The sequence below is a fragment of the Labrus bergylta genome, chromosome 18, assembly GCF_963930695.1.
Source record: "Labrus bergylta chromosome 18, fLabBer1.1, whole genome shotgun sequence".
NCBI classification, from domain to species: domain Eukaryota; kingdom Metazoa; phylum Chordata; class Actinopteri; order Labriformes; family Labridae; genus Labrus; species Labrus bergylta.
Window position 1 is genome coordinate 18,268,822 of NC_089212.1, and position 20,426 is coordinate 18,289,247.

A 20,426-nucleotide genomic window follows, 5' to 3' on the forward strand; every position below is an offset into this window, starting at 1 on the left:
TGGAGGCTTTACCAATATTTTAGGATTGAATTTCGGGAGTTAGGCAAGAAACCTTATTAAGGGTGAATGGTTGTCACTATGAACAGGAGGCTGTTTTGCTTTCTTTCTGCAAAAGAAAACATCACCTGACAGCATGGTTTATGTTGGCTTGAAGCACTCACCACTGAAAATTTATCTTCTCCAAACCACATGACCCATCTGGTTCCCTCAGCAGCTCTGCTCCGTCCTGTAACCCACCAGGATACAATGCGGCCTGGCCACCACGAGTACCCTCGCAGCTTTCCCCAAACCAGCTCGCCAATGCCAAAACCACGACCGTCCTGCGGCCAAAATAGAAGACAAACCATCCGTTCTGCATTAACGTCTGGGCATTATTGGGAAAACATTTTAAACACTGTCTGTCTAAGTTTGTTTTTGTTGGGAAAAGGAAAAATCCTTAAACAGCAAAAAAAACAGAAGAACCCTCATAAAGAGCAAAGAGGAAAAAGATCTCTGTTATTGCAATCGGTGTTGAGTGTAGGGAGCAGTCCAAGATAGAATCATTACAATCAGGATGACAAATGAGAAATAGCTTTGGAACATCTATGAAATAAGAATGTACCTCAGGATTTTCTTCAGATCTGTCTAATAAATAGAAATAACTTTAAGATGGATGAACTTTAAGAGCTCTAGATGGCCTAGCCTGGGTTTGAGTCTGATCCACTCCTTTCCTGCATGTCATTTTCCCCGATTTCATACTTAACTGCACTGTCCCTTCAAATAAAGGCATAAAAGCTGCCCAAAAATGGTGTTATAATTCCCTTAAACACAAATTGCTGCTTTACTCAATACAGATTAACCCTGACTTCTGAAATAAATCTCTTTTCTTCTAGTGTTATCTCTGTTGTGAAATCCAGTTTTTCTAACAGTCAAACATTAATTCGGGGACATACAACTCAATATTGTCTTACATCATACTCTGGCTCAGTGTCTGCAGACTTAGGGGAAGTCTTGTCGCCACCTCCGATGGCGACTGGCTCGGGCGTCGTGGCCACAGGAGGGGAGGCAGGGTCAGTAGGCTGCTGCTGCTGCTGCTGCTGAGGATGCTGCTGATGCTGTTGTTGTTTTTGCTGTGTTTGCTTTTGTTGCAGTGTCAGCGACGGCTGTGATTGCTGTTGATACTGAGGCTGTGACTGAGTGTGCGTCTGGGGCTGAAGGGGCTGCTGCTGTCTTGTAGGCAAAGGGTGCTTGATTATTGAGACTTCTTCTCTCGGTGTATCTATTTCATTCTCCTCCTCGTGATCCTTCATTACGTTCATCGCTGACATCAGTTTGGCCTTTTTCTCTGCCTGAAACACAACCAGTGACATCAGTAGGGAGGAGCTTTCAGATCATTTTCCAATGTTAATGTTGGAGTTTTAAATTGAAATTTTTACCCTTTTACATATATCACATTTGTCTATAATAATATATTTACGTTCTAACAAAAAGCAAAACTGTTTATAAGTAGCTAAAAAAGAACTTTTCTAAAAATGCTAAATTTCAGTCAGGAAACATGTTAAACTTCAGCTTATACTAAAACTATAGCATTGTGAGGAAAATAACTTAAAAAAGGTTTTTGAAGTTGATAAGAAATGTTTTTTAAATGAATGAAACAACATCAGAAAAAGACAGCGATTAGATGGGTGAAGAATATGGAAGGACCTTGTGAACAAGAACGTGCAACACTTACAAGTAGATCTGATCAAACGCTGAGGGAAGTCTTTTTACAGTACTGATACAGACAGATTTAGAGAGTCACACAGCTCCACTAGTGCTAAATGCTAACTAAAGCTGATTTGTTTCAAGAAATGTGTTCTACTCAGATGAAAGTGGGATCAGTTTCTATTCTGACTGTTGCTTAAAATGGACTCTCACCACAACTGCAGAGGGTCCATCTATTAATAAACTTAGAGGCTGTGAGCCAGGTTGTAAACACAACATTTACATGTTATCACCTTGTAAGCTGTTAGGTCTAACATGCTTGTCAACATGTTGTCTATTTAAACATCTTGTAGACACAGACGCTGGAGTCGTGTGTCTGTCCAACAACTGAATATCCAGATTGTATTTTACCAACTGTTAAGTGGCTTCGAGCTCCACTTTAATCAACAGCTTGTTGATAGCCTTGTTTATGTTATAGACTGTATTTAAGTAGATTACTTGTGGTCGGGAATTTGCACAGGTTTCTTTAATGCATTTTAATGCAAGAGCAAGCAGAAGCCACTCCGCGGTTTGCAAGAAAAAATCATTTTGTTCGCAGATGACAAGAAAAATTATTCTTTATTTTTTACCTCTATAAACAATTTACAAATAACATTATGTTCTAAGCCACCAGTCCAAGTCTTCTTTGATGAAACATGATGTTGACCTTGTATATGTGGTGCCAAAAAGAATAAAATAGACAATTAAGCATATGCTTTACCATGGCCTGACTACCTGTGATTGACAAGTGCCTGTTCCAGTGTCATATGTTCAAAAGCTGTTGGAGGACTTTCTGTTAAAATTGTTGTGCTTTCTTCATAACAATTAATATTTAAGTTCTGTAAAGTATAGATGCTGTTTGCCCTCCAAGCTAGCCCAAAATGATGAGTACTGTCCACAAGCTTAAAGGAAGAATGTGCAACTTTTTGATCCAGTAGATGTCACCCCTGAGCACAAGCATGAAACCAAAACAAACCGCTGTTTGGCGACACCTCTGCTATTCTGAAGCCTCCGCTCTCCTCCAGCGGCACATCTCCAATCCTCCTCCACCCGCGTTTGCACGAAGGCGTCATGAATTAGAACGCACCATAATTAAGCACCATTAAGCGCAAGCTGCGGACAAAATTGTTCTTGGCTCGAGCTGCAATTGCCTGTGGCCTGCATTGTTGTGTTATCAGGCTAATGTTACCACACTTTGGTTAACTTATAGCTTACGTGACATCTAAATAAGCAGTGAGTGGGCTTAGTTATTCTTCTTTTCTCTAGGCCTTGTCTAAAACATCTTTATATGCAAGGCTGTTCCGTCCATGTAAACATGAGATAAACACGGCCTGACAATAACACAGCCATCGGGACTCGCGCTTCTCACTCATTGTAGACAGTCATGACTCAGAGAGACATTTACATCGGATTCACTTTATTTCTTCTCTATTCATGTGTAAAATGTCACACATTCTGCCTTTCACCCTGGACTCTCATCTAAATGTGACAACAATACCCTAGGCTTCAGAACAGTTATCCGCACAGAAAAGGGTGACATCAGGTGACCTTGTTCGCTTTTATTTACGGTTCGAGGCTTTATGTGAAGGTTGAGTTTTCTTCTTTTTGCTTCCATCTACTGGGAATAAAAAAGAGTCTCATGAGAGTTAAGAGTGAGTCAAAGTTATAAGAAGCTGATAGAGCCTTAAATGCAGATAAAAGTTGAGCCAAACGTCAGAGACAGGTGATAATTCTCTGCGGGTTTGCGACCAGACCTTTTATTCTATAAAAAGTTATCTGATATATTTTTAATGAAAGGAAATTGATTAATACGGCTTCATGCAGCTATGTAGAACACTTGTTTATTACCAGTGACTGTAATCAAACAATATGCAATCATATATTCAGCCTAGAGCCATGCAGCTCGCAGTGTAAAATTGAATGACTGCCAAGTCAAGAATACATAGTCGATGATTGTTAGTGCTGTGTTGGTGCAAAATCTTGATAGTGGGAGCCTGGCTGCCCTTGTAAACATAGCTTTATCTCTACATGTAAGGCCCATTCATCAGCAGCACGCTCTAATGTCCAGAGCTGTTGTGGAGAGTTCACTGGGTTTATGGTACCTGACACTGAAACCGCTATAGGTCGATCAGAGAGGACAAGACTCAGCCGAGACTAAAGCCTCTCACTGTAAATCCCCAACAGCTGCACTCATTCTGATGTCTCTCTCTGAAACACACCAACGTTAGGACTTACAGGCACACACATGTTAACTCTCTTCCCTTCAAAACACACACACACACACACACACTCTGAGAAAACATATCTCGAGTCCCATATGTAAACACGTGTGAGTCATACTATAGGCTCCACGTGAGAGCACTGCTGCACAGCTGTGCTTACTTTCCCTCACGTCTTTCTCAAGTTCTCAGGTCTCTCACACACTCTGTAAATGTCCAGAGGTGGACCGGGTGTGTGGGAAGAGGAGAGAAAAAAAAAGGGCAGAGAGAGAGAGAGAGAGAGAGAGAGTATAGTACAACCCTCCATCCACTCTCCCAGTGTAACTCGTAAACAATGGAGCCTTTAAGGGGAGGTGGTTCTTAGACGGCATGGGGAGGGGTTTCAGTGCTGAAGAGTAGAAACATGTGCTCTTCAATCAAGAGGCTCTGGTGTGGTTTATAAATATCTGCACTGTAGTGCTGGATGGATGGTTCAAAGCCCTTGGCCATATGTGTTAGGCCTCTTGGCTCCAGCACAGGCACATTGGAGTTAGTCTTCAACAGCCTGCTTAGATGTGTGGTTCCAGATGGTAAACTGCAAAAACTAACAAATGTCAATTAGACGGCTAAATACGTTATGTGTAAGGGGAGAAACAATCTGTAATCATATAGGAAAGTGAGGAGTGCACTTGCTGGTGAGGAAAAGGAGAAATTGGCTGACTAAGAAGAACTGGAAAGCAAAAGTTACTGTCATGTTTTTATTCCAGAGTGAGTGACCTTATCTCTAGAGGTTGTCATGATACCAGAATTAAAAACTTTGCAGGGGCGTAATGGAGGGGAGTGATCCAGAAGAAATTCAGACTGCAGTTTCAAGCTGTGATATTTACGTCTTGCAAGGGCGTAATGGAGGGAAGTGATCCCCCTCTCTGAACTGCCTTCAGAGGTAGTAACAGAGGTGTTACAGAGGCAAAACAGGAACTGCTGAGCGAGCAGGGGTTGCGCAGCACTTTGTGTATGTGCATGGCTAACCGTGCGTGGCAATGTGAATTCACAGATTGTGACAAGAATATTATGCTGCCTCGGAATCAATATGAATGTACAAAGACGTAGTGACGGCTGAGTTACGGCGCTTTTGAGGAAACATTCTGAAAAACATTTCCTGTATCAATATTATGGCAACAAAAACAGAAGTCCTTGCCACCAAATATTTGGTCATTTCTTGTTTTCAATTATCAAAAATTGCGAGCAAACACCTGCACACTGTTTGAATTGCACAATTACATTTGCAACATTTCATGTTTTTTTCAATTTATAGTATGCAGGGGTTTGCTTGATAGATTCATTCCTTTCCTACACCTGAATGCATGAAATGGACGTGTTGTCTTTAAAGATTTGGTACTTTTTGACACTGTAATTAAAAAAAAAAAAAAGAATTGGAGATTGTACCATTATATAAGACGTGGTATCGCAAATTTGGACAAAACTAAATCGCAGGTACTGTAAACTAGCAGAGCTGTAAATGGTAGTTAAATGACTGTGCCGCTGTTACTCAGCTCATGTTGGTGTGTTCAGGTTCAGTTTGTCACAGGTTTCCTTCTCCTCTGAGCCAATGAGAAAATGATGCTGAAATGCCAGTGGGGGGAGGTGAGAAAGTACAGTGGCTATAAGAACCAGATATTTGTCTCTGGACTCCTTCCCAGTTGTAAATGCCCCCCTTTTGAGGGCCTCACAGTGTGTGTGCAGCTCCACAGCAAGACAGGCCCTCTGAGTCTAAAGGGGAAAATAGTAAAAGGAGGTAGCCGACACAGGACACAATGCGGTCTTTATCATTTACACACGCCTGCCCGTCACTGACAGCTCAGAAATACCACCACTTATATCCGCTGTCACACCGCACTGAAGATAAATACCAAGAATGACAGCGGACTGTTGTAGATGTTTAAACACGCGAAAGCAAAAGTGTTTGAACAACCTCAAAGTGAAGACATCCATGCTGTTTCCTTTTTGTAAACTATGCTATATATGAATACAGCAAAAAATAGAAGAAGCAGAAATTGCTGTACAAACAATAGGCGTAATTGTAGTGGAGTTGTTGTGGACAGTGCAAAAGCAGAAGCTCTGTAGGCTTCTGGCAGAGTGCAGAGACACATTGGGTGCACAATAAGGGATAATCTGACAGAGAGTTCTGTGCAGCATGATACCCCGAGGGGCTCAAGGGGTGACGGAGTGCACCGTGAGGCAGAAAAAAAGAAAAGAGATATTGGCCTCTGGGGTGTGCAGACGATACTTTAGAATCTAATCTGGGCTGTGGTCGTTAACAAAAAGGTCACGTTTACTGCGTAAGATCCATTTATTTACAAGACAACAAAAGCCTATTATAAGGATGTTAACTTTACAAGGAGACATTCTCAATCTGAAAGAGTCAGAATGCAGTAGTTGAAATGAATCACCATTGTGCATTTTCCCTTAAAAACTCTCTTATAACAAGAGATCCAAAGAAAACAATTGAGATATTGCAGACTAAGGAGGAGAAAGTCAAGATGTATTTCATCTGTTAAATCAAAACAATTAAGCACTCTGCAAAAATGTGATGCAAGGTGGAGTTAGATGAAACAAACTGTCGCTGATCATTACTTCCACACACAAAGTGACAGCCAGCCTTTGAAGCAATACAAAAGAGTTTGACCTTTGAATGCAGTAGTCTCTCATGCACAACGGGCAGGAGAAACACAGCAGGCACTGTTTTGTGTTTAAGTGCTTTATGGTTAATATAGTAAGATATGTCTAACAAAAAATAGGAACGTCCTTAAGTCACAACAGGTGTAAAGTAGGTAAGTCAACCTTCAGTTAGAAAAGGGGCTGCTCTTAAAGTGGAAATACTGTCTGAAGAAGTACGAGAGGCAGGTTCAGTTGTGCAGCAATGTGGCTTCTGCATTCATTAGACTGATTTTAGCACAGATCCCTACAAAGGCAATGTATTTCATGAGTGGCCTTGGGGGGGGGGGGGGTCACAACAAAATAGGCCATCTGGTTCTCATTGTATTGCGTCCTTTTAGGAGATAATTAGGAATATTACAGAGTCAGCCATGAATACATAAACAGAATTCCTCATGAATCCACAAGTGGAGTTGTTAAAAAAAGCTCCCTGAGGAGGCTGCTGGGCTGACTCTAAAGCCCTTTAGAAGTCTCCTTTTTTTTAGGAATCAAATTACTCCTCTTATAGTAAATCTGTCTCATGGTAACACAGATCAAAGTGCACAATGATAGGAAGGAAAGGGATTTGAGGTCTACACAACAATTTCATAGTTTTCCCAGTTGGATGTTATGTAAGGTGAAGTCACGTTGGCTCTCAAAACACAGCGGCATTTCAGGTAAATATATCTGACCTAAAAAACATAATAACACACTGTCATTTCTAGGAGCGGCTATGGAGCAGGAAATCATTTCAGCACATATTAACCCCACGGGAGAAACTTTTTACATGCAAGCAACTTTTTTTCCCCCCAAACATGGCAAAAGCCTGCTCACTCTTCCTTTTTTTTTTTTTTTAAAGAGTCGGTTTCCCTTTAAGCCGTGCAGAGCAGATGGTTTACGACAACTCTCGTGGAAATACCTGAAGTCAGCATATTCCCCTCGCTGTAAGCAGGCTAATCAAACATGCACACAATCCCCCTGTGTTATCAAACAAACAATGCAGTGCACATACCCATACACACCAGCGCGCAACCCTCATAATCCAGTGTGGGGCTTGAGTTTTTTTTTTCACCCCCACTCTCAGGGTAGGAGAGATCGCTTAAAAAAAGAAAGCATGAACATTTCTTTGTCTGGGAATTCAGGGTCAGGTGATTGCCGACAGGAATTCTGGTTGGCTAGAGAGGACTTGCAAAATGTTGGCAACGAGCCAAGAGGCTGTCTTGCAAGCAGGACTGGAAATTTGCTGCAAACCTCATCTTCACCCTCATATCCATAGCACAGAGTTCATTTCCATAGCTGGGGGGGGAGGGGTCAGGATAAAGAATGGGGGAGGGAAACAGCGAGACGGAGAAGTCCACTGTAACACAAGGCACGTGAAAAAAAGAGATCCCGCAGAAAGTGCAAGACGGCAGTAACCCTTTCAGCCCCCATGTCCTCCCTGCTACAGAAACGTGCAACAGCAAGAGGCTCCGTGTCAACCACAGGAGCATAACTAAAGGCTGTGCATCATATTACTTCTCAGGAAAGCGCTTTGGTGCCAGAACAAATCACTCTTTGTGCAAATTAGATCAAAGCGTTCAATACACCAGATGACAAAAGAGGAGTAAACAGGCACAGTCAAAATTTGCATTTTGCAAATCCCCTTAAATCTCAGCCTGTAGGGCTACTTGTTCAAGAAAATCCACCTCTGTTTTGAAAACGTGAGCTGCCTACTTGCCTCGTATTTTACAACATTTCACTTGTGGGACCTCGGCATGTCCTGCTAATTTGGCAATATTTTCTCCCTGGAGACATTTTTATAGCTGCTCTCCGGGTCTTCTCCAGAGGGGAACTGATGGGGGCAGGGTGGTAGAAGAAATGGAAGATCCCATGTTGATGCTACGGAGACTCCTCATTATGTAACAGATGTAGTTGCACTACATCACATTATTAACCTGAGTCAGATTTAACATGACTAAGTAATGAGCAATATGGGGAACTTCATTTTCCTGAGAATTAACACCATGCTACATTACGAGCTTTTATTAACTCTCAGAGCTCGGAGAAGTCACCAATATAGCTTATTTGATTAATCTAAATCTGGAAAAAAATACTGTTTTGTTTACAAAGCACCAAACTTAAGTGGTGAATTTGGTATGTATGGTCCATGTGTAAGATCCAATTAAAAGCTGAAAATTGATACTAAATGGAACTTGTGGTAGATGTTGACTTAACGGATATTTCCGACAGTTTATTAATGCCATTTATTAACATGAAAAGTTAAGAAATAGTTGCTATTAAATTTGTTGAGAGAAAGCTGTGTTCAAACCAACATTATCATTAATTTCCCTTACACTTTTGGGGAAAAAAAGGAAGAATTGAAGATGCCTTCAATTTTAACCTTTACACAAGTAGAGGCACTTAACAGATACCTTAATAACGTAATTCTGTTTTACCCCCAAATGTTGTAATGGAAAAACAAATAACTGTTGTTCTGGCAACTTTTCCAATTGGCAAAATCCTCTTTGTTTAGACACCTGATCAGTCTTCAAAGCCATTGATCCCATCAGGATTTTGGATTTTATCTTGTGACCAATACCTGAAACAATGCTGGCCCACCAACAGTGGTCTTTATGTTTTTATCATTTGAAACATCAACTAAATCTGTGGATAATCCTTCTAAAAAAGACTTGTTTATATCAATATAAAGTTAAGCACATTTGAAAACCTCAAGTCTATAGCAGCAATATTGTTAGAAAGCATGAATCATGTGAAGGCATCAAACAGATGTGATCATCGCAGCTGCTTGTGGTTTCTGCTCTGCTAATCGCAGACTAATGACCAGAACAAAGAAAGGAAATGCAGGAGCTGACTGAGCCAATAACCCCCGGAAATCCACTGAAATAAATGGTACCTTCATGAGATATCAAATGACGCATCAAATACACTTGGCCATGAACGCACCAAAAGCCCTATCTTTCACCCTGGCAGCTTTTGGTCCATGCCTGTCTCTCACCCTGTACTCTGTGGTGGCTGGGACAGATCTGGGGGTACTCACCTCCATCTTCCACTTGGCCAGCCACTCCTCTCTGGTCCGCTTGTTAATGTAATAAGGGTCACCAGCTTGGAAGGTTATTCTGGGCACAGGCCTCTGCCGAAGGCTGATCTCCCAACCAACTCCCCCTCGCAGCCTGCCTCGACCTCCCTGTTTAAGGTGTTAAGGAAACAAAGTTAGCTACTTGTCTTCTGTCTTTTAAAGGGTCGTTTGAAAGGAGGCATTCAGATTTGCCGTAAATCTATGCATCCAATCAGCAGCTGAAGCCTGTGAAACAGACTACAGCTAACAAGCAGGTAATTGATGGTTAAAGCGATGGGGTGGTCTAGTTAAAAAAAAAAAAAATAATAAAAAAAAGATGACTCGTGTTGGTGTGCCGTATGGTGCTATGAGCCTGTGATTGGTCAGGCAGCAACAAGTGTTACCACAGTGTCTAATCACTATTCCCTGGCAACAGTCCCAAGGTTACCAGAACCAATAGAAACAAGAAGCTCCCAAGTGTATTTGATATTTCAAATCTATACACCATTAGGTACCATTTCTTTCACAAGGCAAAAGGGAAGAGATGAACTACAGTTTTCTCTACTTTTAAGAAAGGTCACCATGCTAGCCTTCTCGCCAAGGAAAAGTTCTGACAGTTAAAATTCATTGCAAGCTTTGGTCATACATTTGATGGAGAAAAGGTGGCAAAAATCATTTTTCCTTTCTTGCCAAAGGCTAGATGAGACGATATATGGTATACTACTCACATATACAGTAGGTCTATTCAATATGAACCTCGAGCCAGAAGCCAATTAGCCTAGCTTAGCCTAAAGAATGGAAATGTGTTTAAGCTAGCTTGGCTCTTCCCACAACCAGCCCAAATCTTTAAATAACAGGAAAGATAAAATGTTACTGGTCCAAGAAACCTGGTTTATAACCACTAATTAAAGGAATTCTGATTTGTAAGCTTTGGTTTTTGTTCCCATTAAGCAAAATATAACATTTATTTAATGAGATAAAGAGGTGCAGGCTGCAGAATTTTGTTTGGTTTACGCTGAACCAGGCTAGCTAATTGTCACCTGCATTTTACCTGATTGATTATTTAATCTAGCTCTTGGCAAGACAACAAAATGATTTCCTAAAACTCCAAACAATTTATGTTTTTATTACATACCAGTGTGCATATCCTTTTCTAAGTCAGGAAAAGCTATTTTGCTTCTGCTTGAGCTGCAGCATGACCTTCTATCTCGTTTGCAAGCAGAGGAATCACAGTTTGTGACAGGAAAGGTAATTACTCCCAAAAACGAGGAGCTAAAGCCTGGCAAGTGTGAAAGACACCTCAAGAGTTACATCAACCATAACACAGAGACTCAGTAGAGAGGAAATCTTACCTCGGTCTTGACTGCATCTGCCCTGTCCTCCTCCTTGTGTTCCACATCTAAAGAGGAGACAGGAACACAAAGGATGGCCTGAATCAGTCACAGGAGTGTAGAGATTGACCACATTGTTTATCCACATATCTGTTTTCAAAATGAAGTGCGTTCCCTTTCATCAATAAACCACATGACACTATTATAAACCTAAATTGGTCTCAAACTTCACCTCATCCTTACACTCGTTCACATGCAGATACAGCAAAAGTCGATTTATTGTGTTTGACCAACTAAAACTGATTGTGGAATTCATTTTAAAATTGTATGCTTGTTTGTAAGTCGCTCCATGAATTGGTTACACCATATTGCCAGACCTTTTAATCCCCTTAACACCAACACGATCAATCGGATATCATCATAAACTAGAGGGATAGCATGCATTGCATTTGAACCATAAGTGAAGTGTAGAGCATGTACAAAATGAACAGAGCGGTAAAGTTGTCCATGTTTTCATGTGTATACTTCACATACAGTACAACCAGTTCGCTGCTTGCTAACTTGTTAGCCAGTTCAACCAGAAGAAGCTCAAATATAGCTAGCTGAAAGGGACACCTACTGTAGTAGAATGGGACATACTAATCGATTCTCCCCAGGTGCATATATAACTGGGAAAAGGACAGTAATCCAACTAAATTTCGAATTGAGCTATAACTTAACTGTGTATGTTAACGTACTGACAGTGTTTGATAAATGAATGAAACTGCAAAACTTGGTATCTCCTATTTGGCGCAAAGAGATGAACTCCATGGGGGATCACGACAACTTGTCTGCTCAGGTGCCATATGAGGGATTGATGCAACCCAGAGAGTTTGGAGTGTCTGCCCAGGTTATGATGAGTGTGGAGAGGGGCCAGGTTTACTTTGGCAAATGTCACACTTCTGACCTTATATCCCCCCTTCATGAGACCCACAGCTGTTTGCTATTACCATGGCTGCTGACACTGAGCCGTAAATGCAACAAAATAGCCCCTCACTTGATCGTGGCTTTAGGGTTGTGTATAATCGTCCCGCTGTACTCAAAATCATCAAGATCCAGACATTCATACTTTCTGCTGCAGTGGAGTTATGTTCAAATGAGGTAGAGAAAGGCATAAGATGGTATTTGTCTCTAGGAAAAAATGGGAGCAGAGCCTTAAAAATGAATCAAGTTTCTTTAATACAACCTTGAGGTTCTTGTTCATTCTTGACCTTGGAAACATTAGATAATAAAGTACTACTAATAATATCCGTCTGAGGTTAAATCATGAATACTGATACGTTTATGTCAATTATGTCACATTTTCCCATTTATTTACAAAACTTGACGAAGACGCTTGTATTGTGGCTAATGTGAACAGTTTGACGATTTCTTTTCTCACTCTGAAATACAAATTTTAGTGTTTGCATTGATTCTGTAGGAGACAGCTGACCAAATGTAACACACCATGAACTCAAATCGAATAACGTTTTCTCAATATTTGAACCTTTTTGGTAATATTTGGAATAAAGACAGGAGCAACTCCAGAAAATATACAACTTGTGTGTTTTTGTTTTCGACATTAGCATGTGGCAGTGTTACACATTATGCTTGAGGCTACACTTACACCATGCTGAGGCATTGAATCCTTCCTAATCTTCATCGGTAGACAGAGTTTGTCCAGGGGGCATAGGGATTAGATTGTCCGGTTTTTCAATACAACATTTTGATACCACCTGATTTGAAATAATTGAATCTCCATTACTTAATTGATAGATAGTCTCAAAAAATAAGGTGTGATCTTGAAGGTTTAACTACCCCAACTGTAAACAAGTGTATTACAATTAGCCACATTTCCACCTATTACTCCAGTATATAGGCTACATCTTATTATTTCAGAGATACGTATTGTAATGCAGTATTTTTGAAATTGCAGTATTGTTACTGTTCTACATAAAAGATTGATACACTTTTTTCAATACTGATGTATCATCTGATTTTAAAGTTCTGAATTTTTTTCAGCAGTTTCTTGGAAAGACTAAAATATATTCCACAGGAAACAAAGTGCTCCATATATGCTGAGGGAGGTGTAAAACCCCAAGCGAGAGAAGCAGCAGCAGGGTAAAGATCATCAAAAATAGCACAGAAAATATTTGGGTGTAACAGGCACTGAAACCGCAGTCTAATAAAAATTACTTAAACACAATAAAAGCTCCTGTTGGGATTTCCCTTTAACTTGGCCGTGATTTAAGATCTGGAGGTTTGAACAACAAGGGCAAGTTATTCATTCTTAAACAACATTGTTTTCCTGTGTTCAGCAGAGCTGCGCAGGGTTAGCCAGGGAGCATGGACACCACCCAACTGAAACACTAGCACTACAGTCAGGATCCATGATTCATGTTTTTTTTTTTTCTTTACAGGCAGCCGAAGCAGAAAAATAGATAAAGAAGCCAAAATTTGCTCCATCACAGAAGCTAAAACCAACCCCTGTGCCGTGGTATTACGAAAACAATGTTTAATTTCAATAGAAGCAAGTTTGTAAAAGCGCCTGGGCTCAGAGATAAGACAGCAGCAGAGTTTACACACATCATTCAAGCAGCTGCTCCCTAAATTAGCACCATGGCAAGTCCTGAGTATACATGGCTATCTGCTGAGTCCAAGCCTGAACACTATCATAACACTTGAATCCTGAGAGGCTAAGGACAACTTTTGATGGCATGTTTTCCACACAGCCAACACCTGCTTGTCACTGAAGTACCCTAAAGACCTGTCCAAACAATAGTCCACTCTCTTAGCAGCCTCTTCAAGTTGGTTCCATGTGTAGCCAAGCCCCCTACCCTCCCTCCCCTTTGCTCTTTTTTCCCCTTCCATACCTTCTGGTCTCCTCGTCCTCATCGAGAATAAGTGACTATATAACAAATCAGTGAGGCGCTGCGGACCACCAAGGTCATTGGGTTTGTGAGGGGAGCTGGCGGATGTTGCCCTTAGAGAGTATACCATGCCAGTTTGAGCGGGTTCCAGCTCTCGTATTGCTAGATCTAAGTTCCCATCCAGCCAGAGCTCAAATCCTTCCTGTGCCCTCCAGATGGATAACATCAACCCTGTTTAGCTAGCTATCGATCCACCACACTGCCTCTCACCAAGGAATCTGCTCTCTGAGATGGATGTACCAACACTTCAGTGAACAGATAACAGCATGAAAACATTTAAATCATGGTCAAATTCTGTATTTCAAGACATCCTGCTGGCAAAACACTGTGTTGTTGTTTTTGCTCATCTAGAGATTTCAAGGCAGTTTAACACTGCACGGGACACTTTTGCACTTTTTTTCTGCAACTAGCCTGCTAACTAATCTTTCAATCTTCACACTGCAGTATAGCTTTTTTCACACATTCATTCCTGAAAATATCTAGAAAATTTCAGGACAGCCTACCCCTGAAATCTTTCTGAGTTGCTTATAAAGCTATGTCGGACAGGAGGGGATGGGGGGGGGGGGGGTCTCAGAAGGTAAAAAAATGCACTTTGGAAATCCAAGATGACTGCAGAGTCGACAGAATCTGGTACTTAAGTGACAGTTTTTTGCCTTTCATGTCAAGGCTCCATGAAAATGGACGTATCCATAGTCAATAGTACAAACAAATTAGTGCAAAAGAACATACCAGTGGGCAGAAATGAGAAAGGAGCCGTTTCATTGTGTGCATGATATCAATGTCAACAACCCTGCCAGTTCGCTCGCAGGGAAATTTCCTTTGACATTTCCTGCACTCCCACATCAGCTCAGCCTGATAATGCTAAAGTTTAAGCAGGGGCCTGGCAGGAAAATTCTAAGGAAAGTTGGGGTGAGAAATTCAGCTGTTTGCATTCATACATGTGCTCAACTTGAACATGTTCTACAAAGGTTTCTGCATGTGTGCAGACAGCTTTTGTATCTTAATATCTTGCTCTATATTAGTTTGACTTACTGATTGAAATAATTGATGCATCTTTGTTCCATTATGTCACTGGTCTCAAATATTACTAAAAAAAAACAAAGACCAGAAACCAACATTGTCAGTGTAAAGCATGCAAACGACAAACTATCCATCCTGCACTGTGACACATTACTACGTGACTGCATATGCCGTCAAGAAAAAAGCATGTCACAAACATCTGCTATGAGTTTTAAGGGGCCTGCAGACCCTGTGCAGACCTCTTATCTAAATTTTCCGTCCTCCTCTCTTCAGTTTGTGGCTAACACTGCTTGTGCTCAATACTTAGTTCCTCTTTCTGTCGAGGCAGTCCGCCGTTTCAAGCTTCTATTGAAAACTTGAAAAACTTACTTCCTGTCTCTGAGGCCATTCTACACAGAAGTTCCAACTGACACTTTTAAAACATCCTTTTTGTAACACACTGGTTGACATGTCAAGAGTGTTTGTTTCGTCATGGATGCCCCCGTGGATTGAGCATCAGAGCAGAGCAGTTTCGATTAGCTTAGGTGCTGTGAAGCCTGTCAGTCACTCAAAAAAGTTCTGACAGAGAGTTGTGTTAGAAAGTCAGAGGAATGAATCAGTACATTAACATGATGTAAAAAATGGAAATTTAAGACCTGCAAATGTTTTTGTCTGACTGAAAAGAAGAATTTCTGGAAATCGAGACTAAGAGACTCAGATAAAAAAGTTGGAAATAGATTTACTCTTGCATCTATACACCTCAATCTGCCCCTTTCTGGCCTAGGCATTCCCTGCATGCTCCACAGTTCTCACGCTGGGCTTTGACCCTGAAGTCAAACAGCATAAATGTGTAGAACAAAGCTGGGAAGGAAACAAGATGAATGCATCAGTGTTAATATGTTTTTCTTGGCTAGCTGGATTAGCTTATTTTATACAATGTTTGCTTGCAGATTGTCAGTGTGTGAAACCTGAATTTACTGGCCCCCCAATATATCTGAAAGGTTTTATAAACATGCAAGACAAATCACTGCATAAACCTGACTGACCCAATGTTGCTCTGTTTATTCATACCAGCTCACACAACTGCAGCTCCCTACATGTTTCTGTAAGACAGGAGTCATTCAAAGTGGTTTCACTGCCTGATTAATGGGCTGGGATTTGAAATGGAACTGTGACGATGCTTGACCCACACTTAGTATTATGCAAAAATATCTTTGCATTCGACCCTCTTCTTTTGGAGGGAAGTGCCCTTTAAAGACAAGACTATTTCCAAAGACACAGACAGCACTGTGAACAGCAACTGTAAAATACCATGGTGTAGATCTGTAATTTGAATCCTGAAACAGATTAATTCGAAATATCAAAATCATATATAATGAATGCTAAATGTTTACTAAAAGCAATTCAGAGCCATCACCATTTTAATAAGTTGACAAACTTAAAAAATCATATCTTTGTACTGTTGTGCGTGTATTTTATTGTACGTCTATATGAGTAATGTGTCTTTTTTTGTAGTGTATAATTGTCTTATATGAAGGAGTGTATATCTGAATCAGAAGAAGAATGTACATCTAAAATCTGAACTCAAGATAAGAGTACAAATTTATCATTGTAGCAACAAACTCTTAAGAGCGCATACATTTCAGGCTCAGTTTTGAAACTATTTTTTCATCTTAACTATCAAATAAGAATTAAAGGCTAAATAAAGAAAAAAATCATGACTTTCATTGTCCCAATAAATATTATCAAGTCACATTCTCCTGCCTCATCCTGCTTTAATGTTCCATACCCATATTCAAACAATGTTGCGAGCATTTTAAAAATGTCTCAAAGATTTTCTCACCATCGACGTGATGTGTTAAATTAAGATATTCCTCATGACCTCTGTGTTCATCACTTTGTCATCTACAGCGGAGCAGCATGGGACCCAAACCTATCTGCAGAGACATGCACGCTTGGTTTATTAAAATAGTGTTTTTTATTTACCCCAAAAGCAAACAGTGTGATCCCAGATTTGTGTTTCAGAGTGAGGTAACAGATCCTTGAAGCACAGATCAGGTGAAAACCGAGTGTAGACTCGGTTTGTAAAGAGCTCTGGGCAAAACGCCATCCACCTGGCATGGCCCCGACAGGGAGGCGGCCACAACACAGACCTGCCAGCTCTCAACAGAGGCTGGTTGCCAGGAGACCAGTAGCTCCTCCCCTGGCTTTATTTACTGCACCCCTCATCAAGGTCATAGCCGGTGTCTGTGGCCGAGAGAGGAGCGAAAGAGACACGTGGCTCAGGGAGGGAGAGAGATAGGACTGGAGAGCAGAGGGTATGGGGGAGGCTAAGTGATATTGTTAATCTTCATCTTGGCCTAAAAAACTACCTGTCAGCACCACTCTCTCCAAACAATGCCCCCCTGATTTATATCATCTTTATAGCCTAATGTTATCTGCTGCACTGAGGATGCTGATGGTTCACCTCTGTGGGACCAAAACTCAATTTCAAAGGATTGACTAGAGTTAAAAATGTTCGCATGCAACAGCAAATTTTATAGGTCAGGTAATGCTTTCTTTTTCAATACACGTTCCTTTCATTTTAAGACAACTGTTTTAACCTCAATCACGTTATCAGGTCTTGCGGTTGTTTTCATTATGAATCCTAAATTAACATTGAATGCCTTGATTAATCGTCAGGCTTGAAATTTCTTAAAAGCAGCATCAATTTCCTTTGATGCTATTTTTTAATTCCTTTCTTTTTCTGACAAAAAACATAAAAAACTCAAAATGGTTCATTTTACCATCACTTAAGATAAAGAAAAGCTACATATTGTATGTTCATATGAGACGCTGGACTCACTTGTCAAAAATGGCAATCATTATCAATCGGTAATCAAATTAGTTGCAGAACTTTATTTGGTAAACTGAATATTCAAATAACCTTTATTGTAGAACACAAAGGAAATTGCTTCACTGAGACTGTTGTTTGTCGACTTCACACGAGCCTGCGCTTTCTGATTTCCTGTTTTTCTATCATTTTCATTTATTGTAATCCATTCAGTTTATTTATATATTTGTGTCTATCTCAGTTTTCTAGTATTTTAAAGAATATATTATGGTCATATTGTTCATGCTGCACTGTCAAATGTAAACTAGTTGTGCGCAGATAAAGCATTCGGAAAGCCATGACATGAATGATAAAAGCTCCAAATGGTGAAACATAGCATGCATAACTTTCTTTAAAATGTGAATTACAGTACAGTAAGTGTTAACAGTACAACATGATTATGTCTGCAATCTTGGTTTGGTGCCCTTTCGTCACCGCACTGTGCAGCAGCACTTTTAGCCCACTCTCAATCTGGCATCTGTGTACAGTTTACTACTCCACATTTTGTTCTGATCACATGCACATGACTTTTCCCTGCCAGATCCACAGAGATCAGATCAAAGGTAACCAAGCCAAACAAACTGAAGCCAAAAAAACTTACATTTAGTTGGACGCTCCAGTTTCCGCCGTCCTCTTTTCTTGTGCGGTGTCGTCAGGCTGTCGTCCTTGTCTTTCTCTGTGTCCTGCTCGTCCCGGCTGGGCAGAAATCCGTTCTCCTGGGGAGGACACAGACTCAGGCTCTGACCCTGGGAGCTATCCTCTGCCCGGCAGGAGGAAGGGTCTCTGGGGATCCCGTTCTCCACTTCCCTCCTCTCCTGTTTGGGGAAGCAGGCTTCAGACGTCCTGTCCCTGTGCCCGCCCACGTCTCCATTGTGGACCTGTGCCATGGACGGCCTACCGAGCCCGCTGTAGCTCTTACCCACACTCACACTGCCTTTGAGAGAGTCGCAGCTCTCCACCTGCAGGGGGAGAGGAGGATGAAACATTAACATCACGGCAATGTATCAGCTCTGGAGGTTATTATTACTGCAGCAGTTTGTTACAGTTTGAAGTTTTGAAGGCTTTCTGAATGTGCAGTTATGACACATCTCTGGATATATTGTAGCCGACTGTGCAATAAACAAGACCATTCAGGAGTTATAACAAATCATACAGCATGCTTAAAAAAAGGTCATCTCCATCGGCAACAATAAAACAGCTGGCATATCAAAGTGAAGATAAGCACCGTGCAGTGTCTATTGGCTAAATGGGCTATTTGAAAGAAAATATGAATTAAAGCAATTATCCCTTTAATGTAAGATAAGCTTAATTTCATCCCTCAGCTACCATCTGGACCCAATCAAACGCATAGTTCCACTTCTACACTTATTAGTGTGTGAATTATGGCACTTCCCATTCAGCTCTGTTAAACCCCAGTTGTAAACTTCAAAGCCGTGCCAGTAAATCTGCTGTACAGCCATTAACTTGTGAGTGAGGAAAGGATTACAGTAGAGTTCATCAGGTACATGGCCGAGCTTCCTGTAGCAGTACATTCAACATTACAGCAGCACGGAAATATGTGAAGAATGTTGGCTGTTTGACAGGGAAGACGTTTTCACTCCGTCCAGCCTGGAACGCCCAGTTAAACTATTTCATTCTTTGCAGAGGAGTGAATTCAAAGAGAGCTGACCTATCTCAAGTTACAGCGGCAGACATTCAACATTCAAACCTTCCTTTTCCCCTTGGGAAAAGAAAGCATCGCCTCTCTTGTAAGACCAAGAAAAGATACATCTCAACTACAAATGTTTAAAAAAAAAAAAAAAATCTGATCTGCATGTCTTTGCTCCTGCCTAAAAATAGCCATAAAAAGACACTTTCTCAGACAATCCCATTACTGGGTCACTGGGAGCAGAAAGTGGAGCATGTCTTGTGAGATCAGACTGTCAACAGTGATGAGAGCAGCTCTGAAGCTTTCATCCCCAGTAGGTTTATGCAGAGCAGTTTGCATTTTAGGCAGGAGACAGCAACGCCTCAGGAGGCTTCTGTCCTTCAGCAGCCGATATTTAGCAAACACAATATCCGTTGCTGGAAGCTAAAAAGTCTAATGTAATCTTGCTCTTGCAGATTTAGTGTGAAAACTCAAAAGTAAAACTAGCGTTATTGTGACCAAGAGACCTATAAAAACATCTGTGTAATGAATGCAATGCAAATTATTTGGAACAGAGATGCAAAATAAGCTTCAGAAAAAGTTGTACTGTATCGTAAAACAAAGCTACATTCAGCCAAAGTTGGTTTTTAAGCATTCCCTGCAGCCCGCAGAACTCTGAATGACTTCATCATTGTAGTAACAGAAAACAAATTAACAGTAAATTCTGAACAGTTGCTCTAACACAAAGAGCCGCGAGCTTGTAAATCTGTTTGACACCATGAATGAAAACAACAAGCTCAGGCGTTATTAATATTCTGACTCATTTTAAAACTAGAAAAAAAAAAGAAATGAGGCTGTAGTGTGAAAGTCAAACACATGCACTCACTCAGCTAATAGGCTCACACACATACAAGCAGAGAAACGGTAAACACACAACTGTCGCTTAAAGAATTATGCAACAGATTCGTAACCCAGTGAAC

General features: G+C 40.8%; 1 protein-coding gene across 6 annotated transcripts in view; it reads right to left on the reverse strand.

Moving 5' to 3' along the window:
- Window positions 1-20,426, reverse strand: part of dnmt3ab (DNA (cytosine-5-)-methyltransferase 3 alpha b) — a 44,962-nt gene that overhangs the window by 14,876 nt on the left and 9,660 nt on the right. For 4 of the 6 annotated variants that reach the window (XM_020627277.3, XM_029275862.2, XM_020627265.3 and 1 more), the window contains exons 4-8: window positions 18,421-18,778; window positions 11,022-11,068; window positions 9,652-9,798; window positions 951-1,328; window positions 162-320 (exon numbers count right to left, since the gene is read on the reverse strand). In XM_020627277.3, coding sequence (XP_020482933.2) covers window positions 162-320; window positions 951-1,328; window positions 9,652-9,798; window positions 11,022-11,068; window positions 18,421-18,778 — 1,089 coding nt within the window. The remainder of the gene's footprint in view (window positions 1-161; window positions 321-950; window positions 1,329-9,651; window positions 9,799-11,021; window positions 11,069-18,420; window positions 18,779-20,426) is intronic. The other 2 variants (XM_020627282.3, XM_029275864.2) reach the window with 1 other exon arrangement.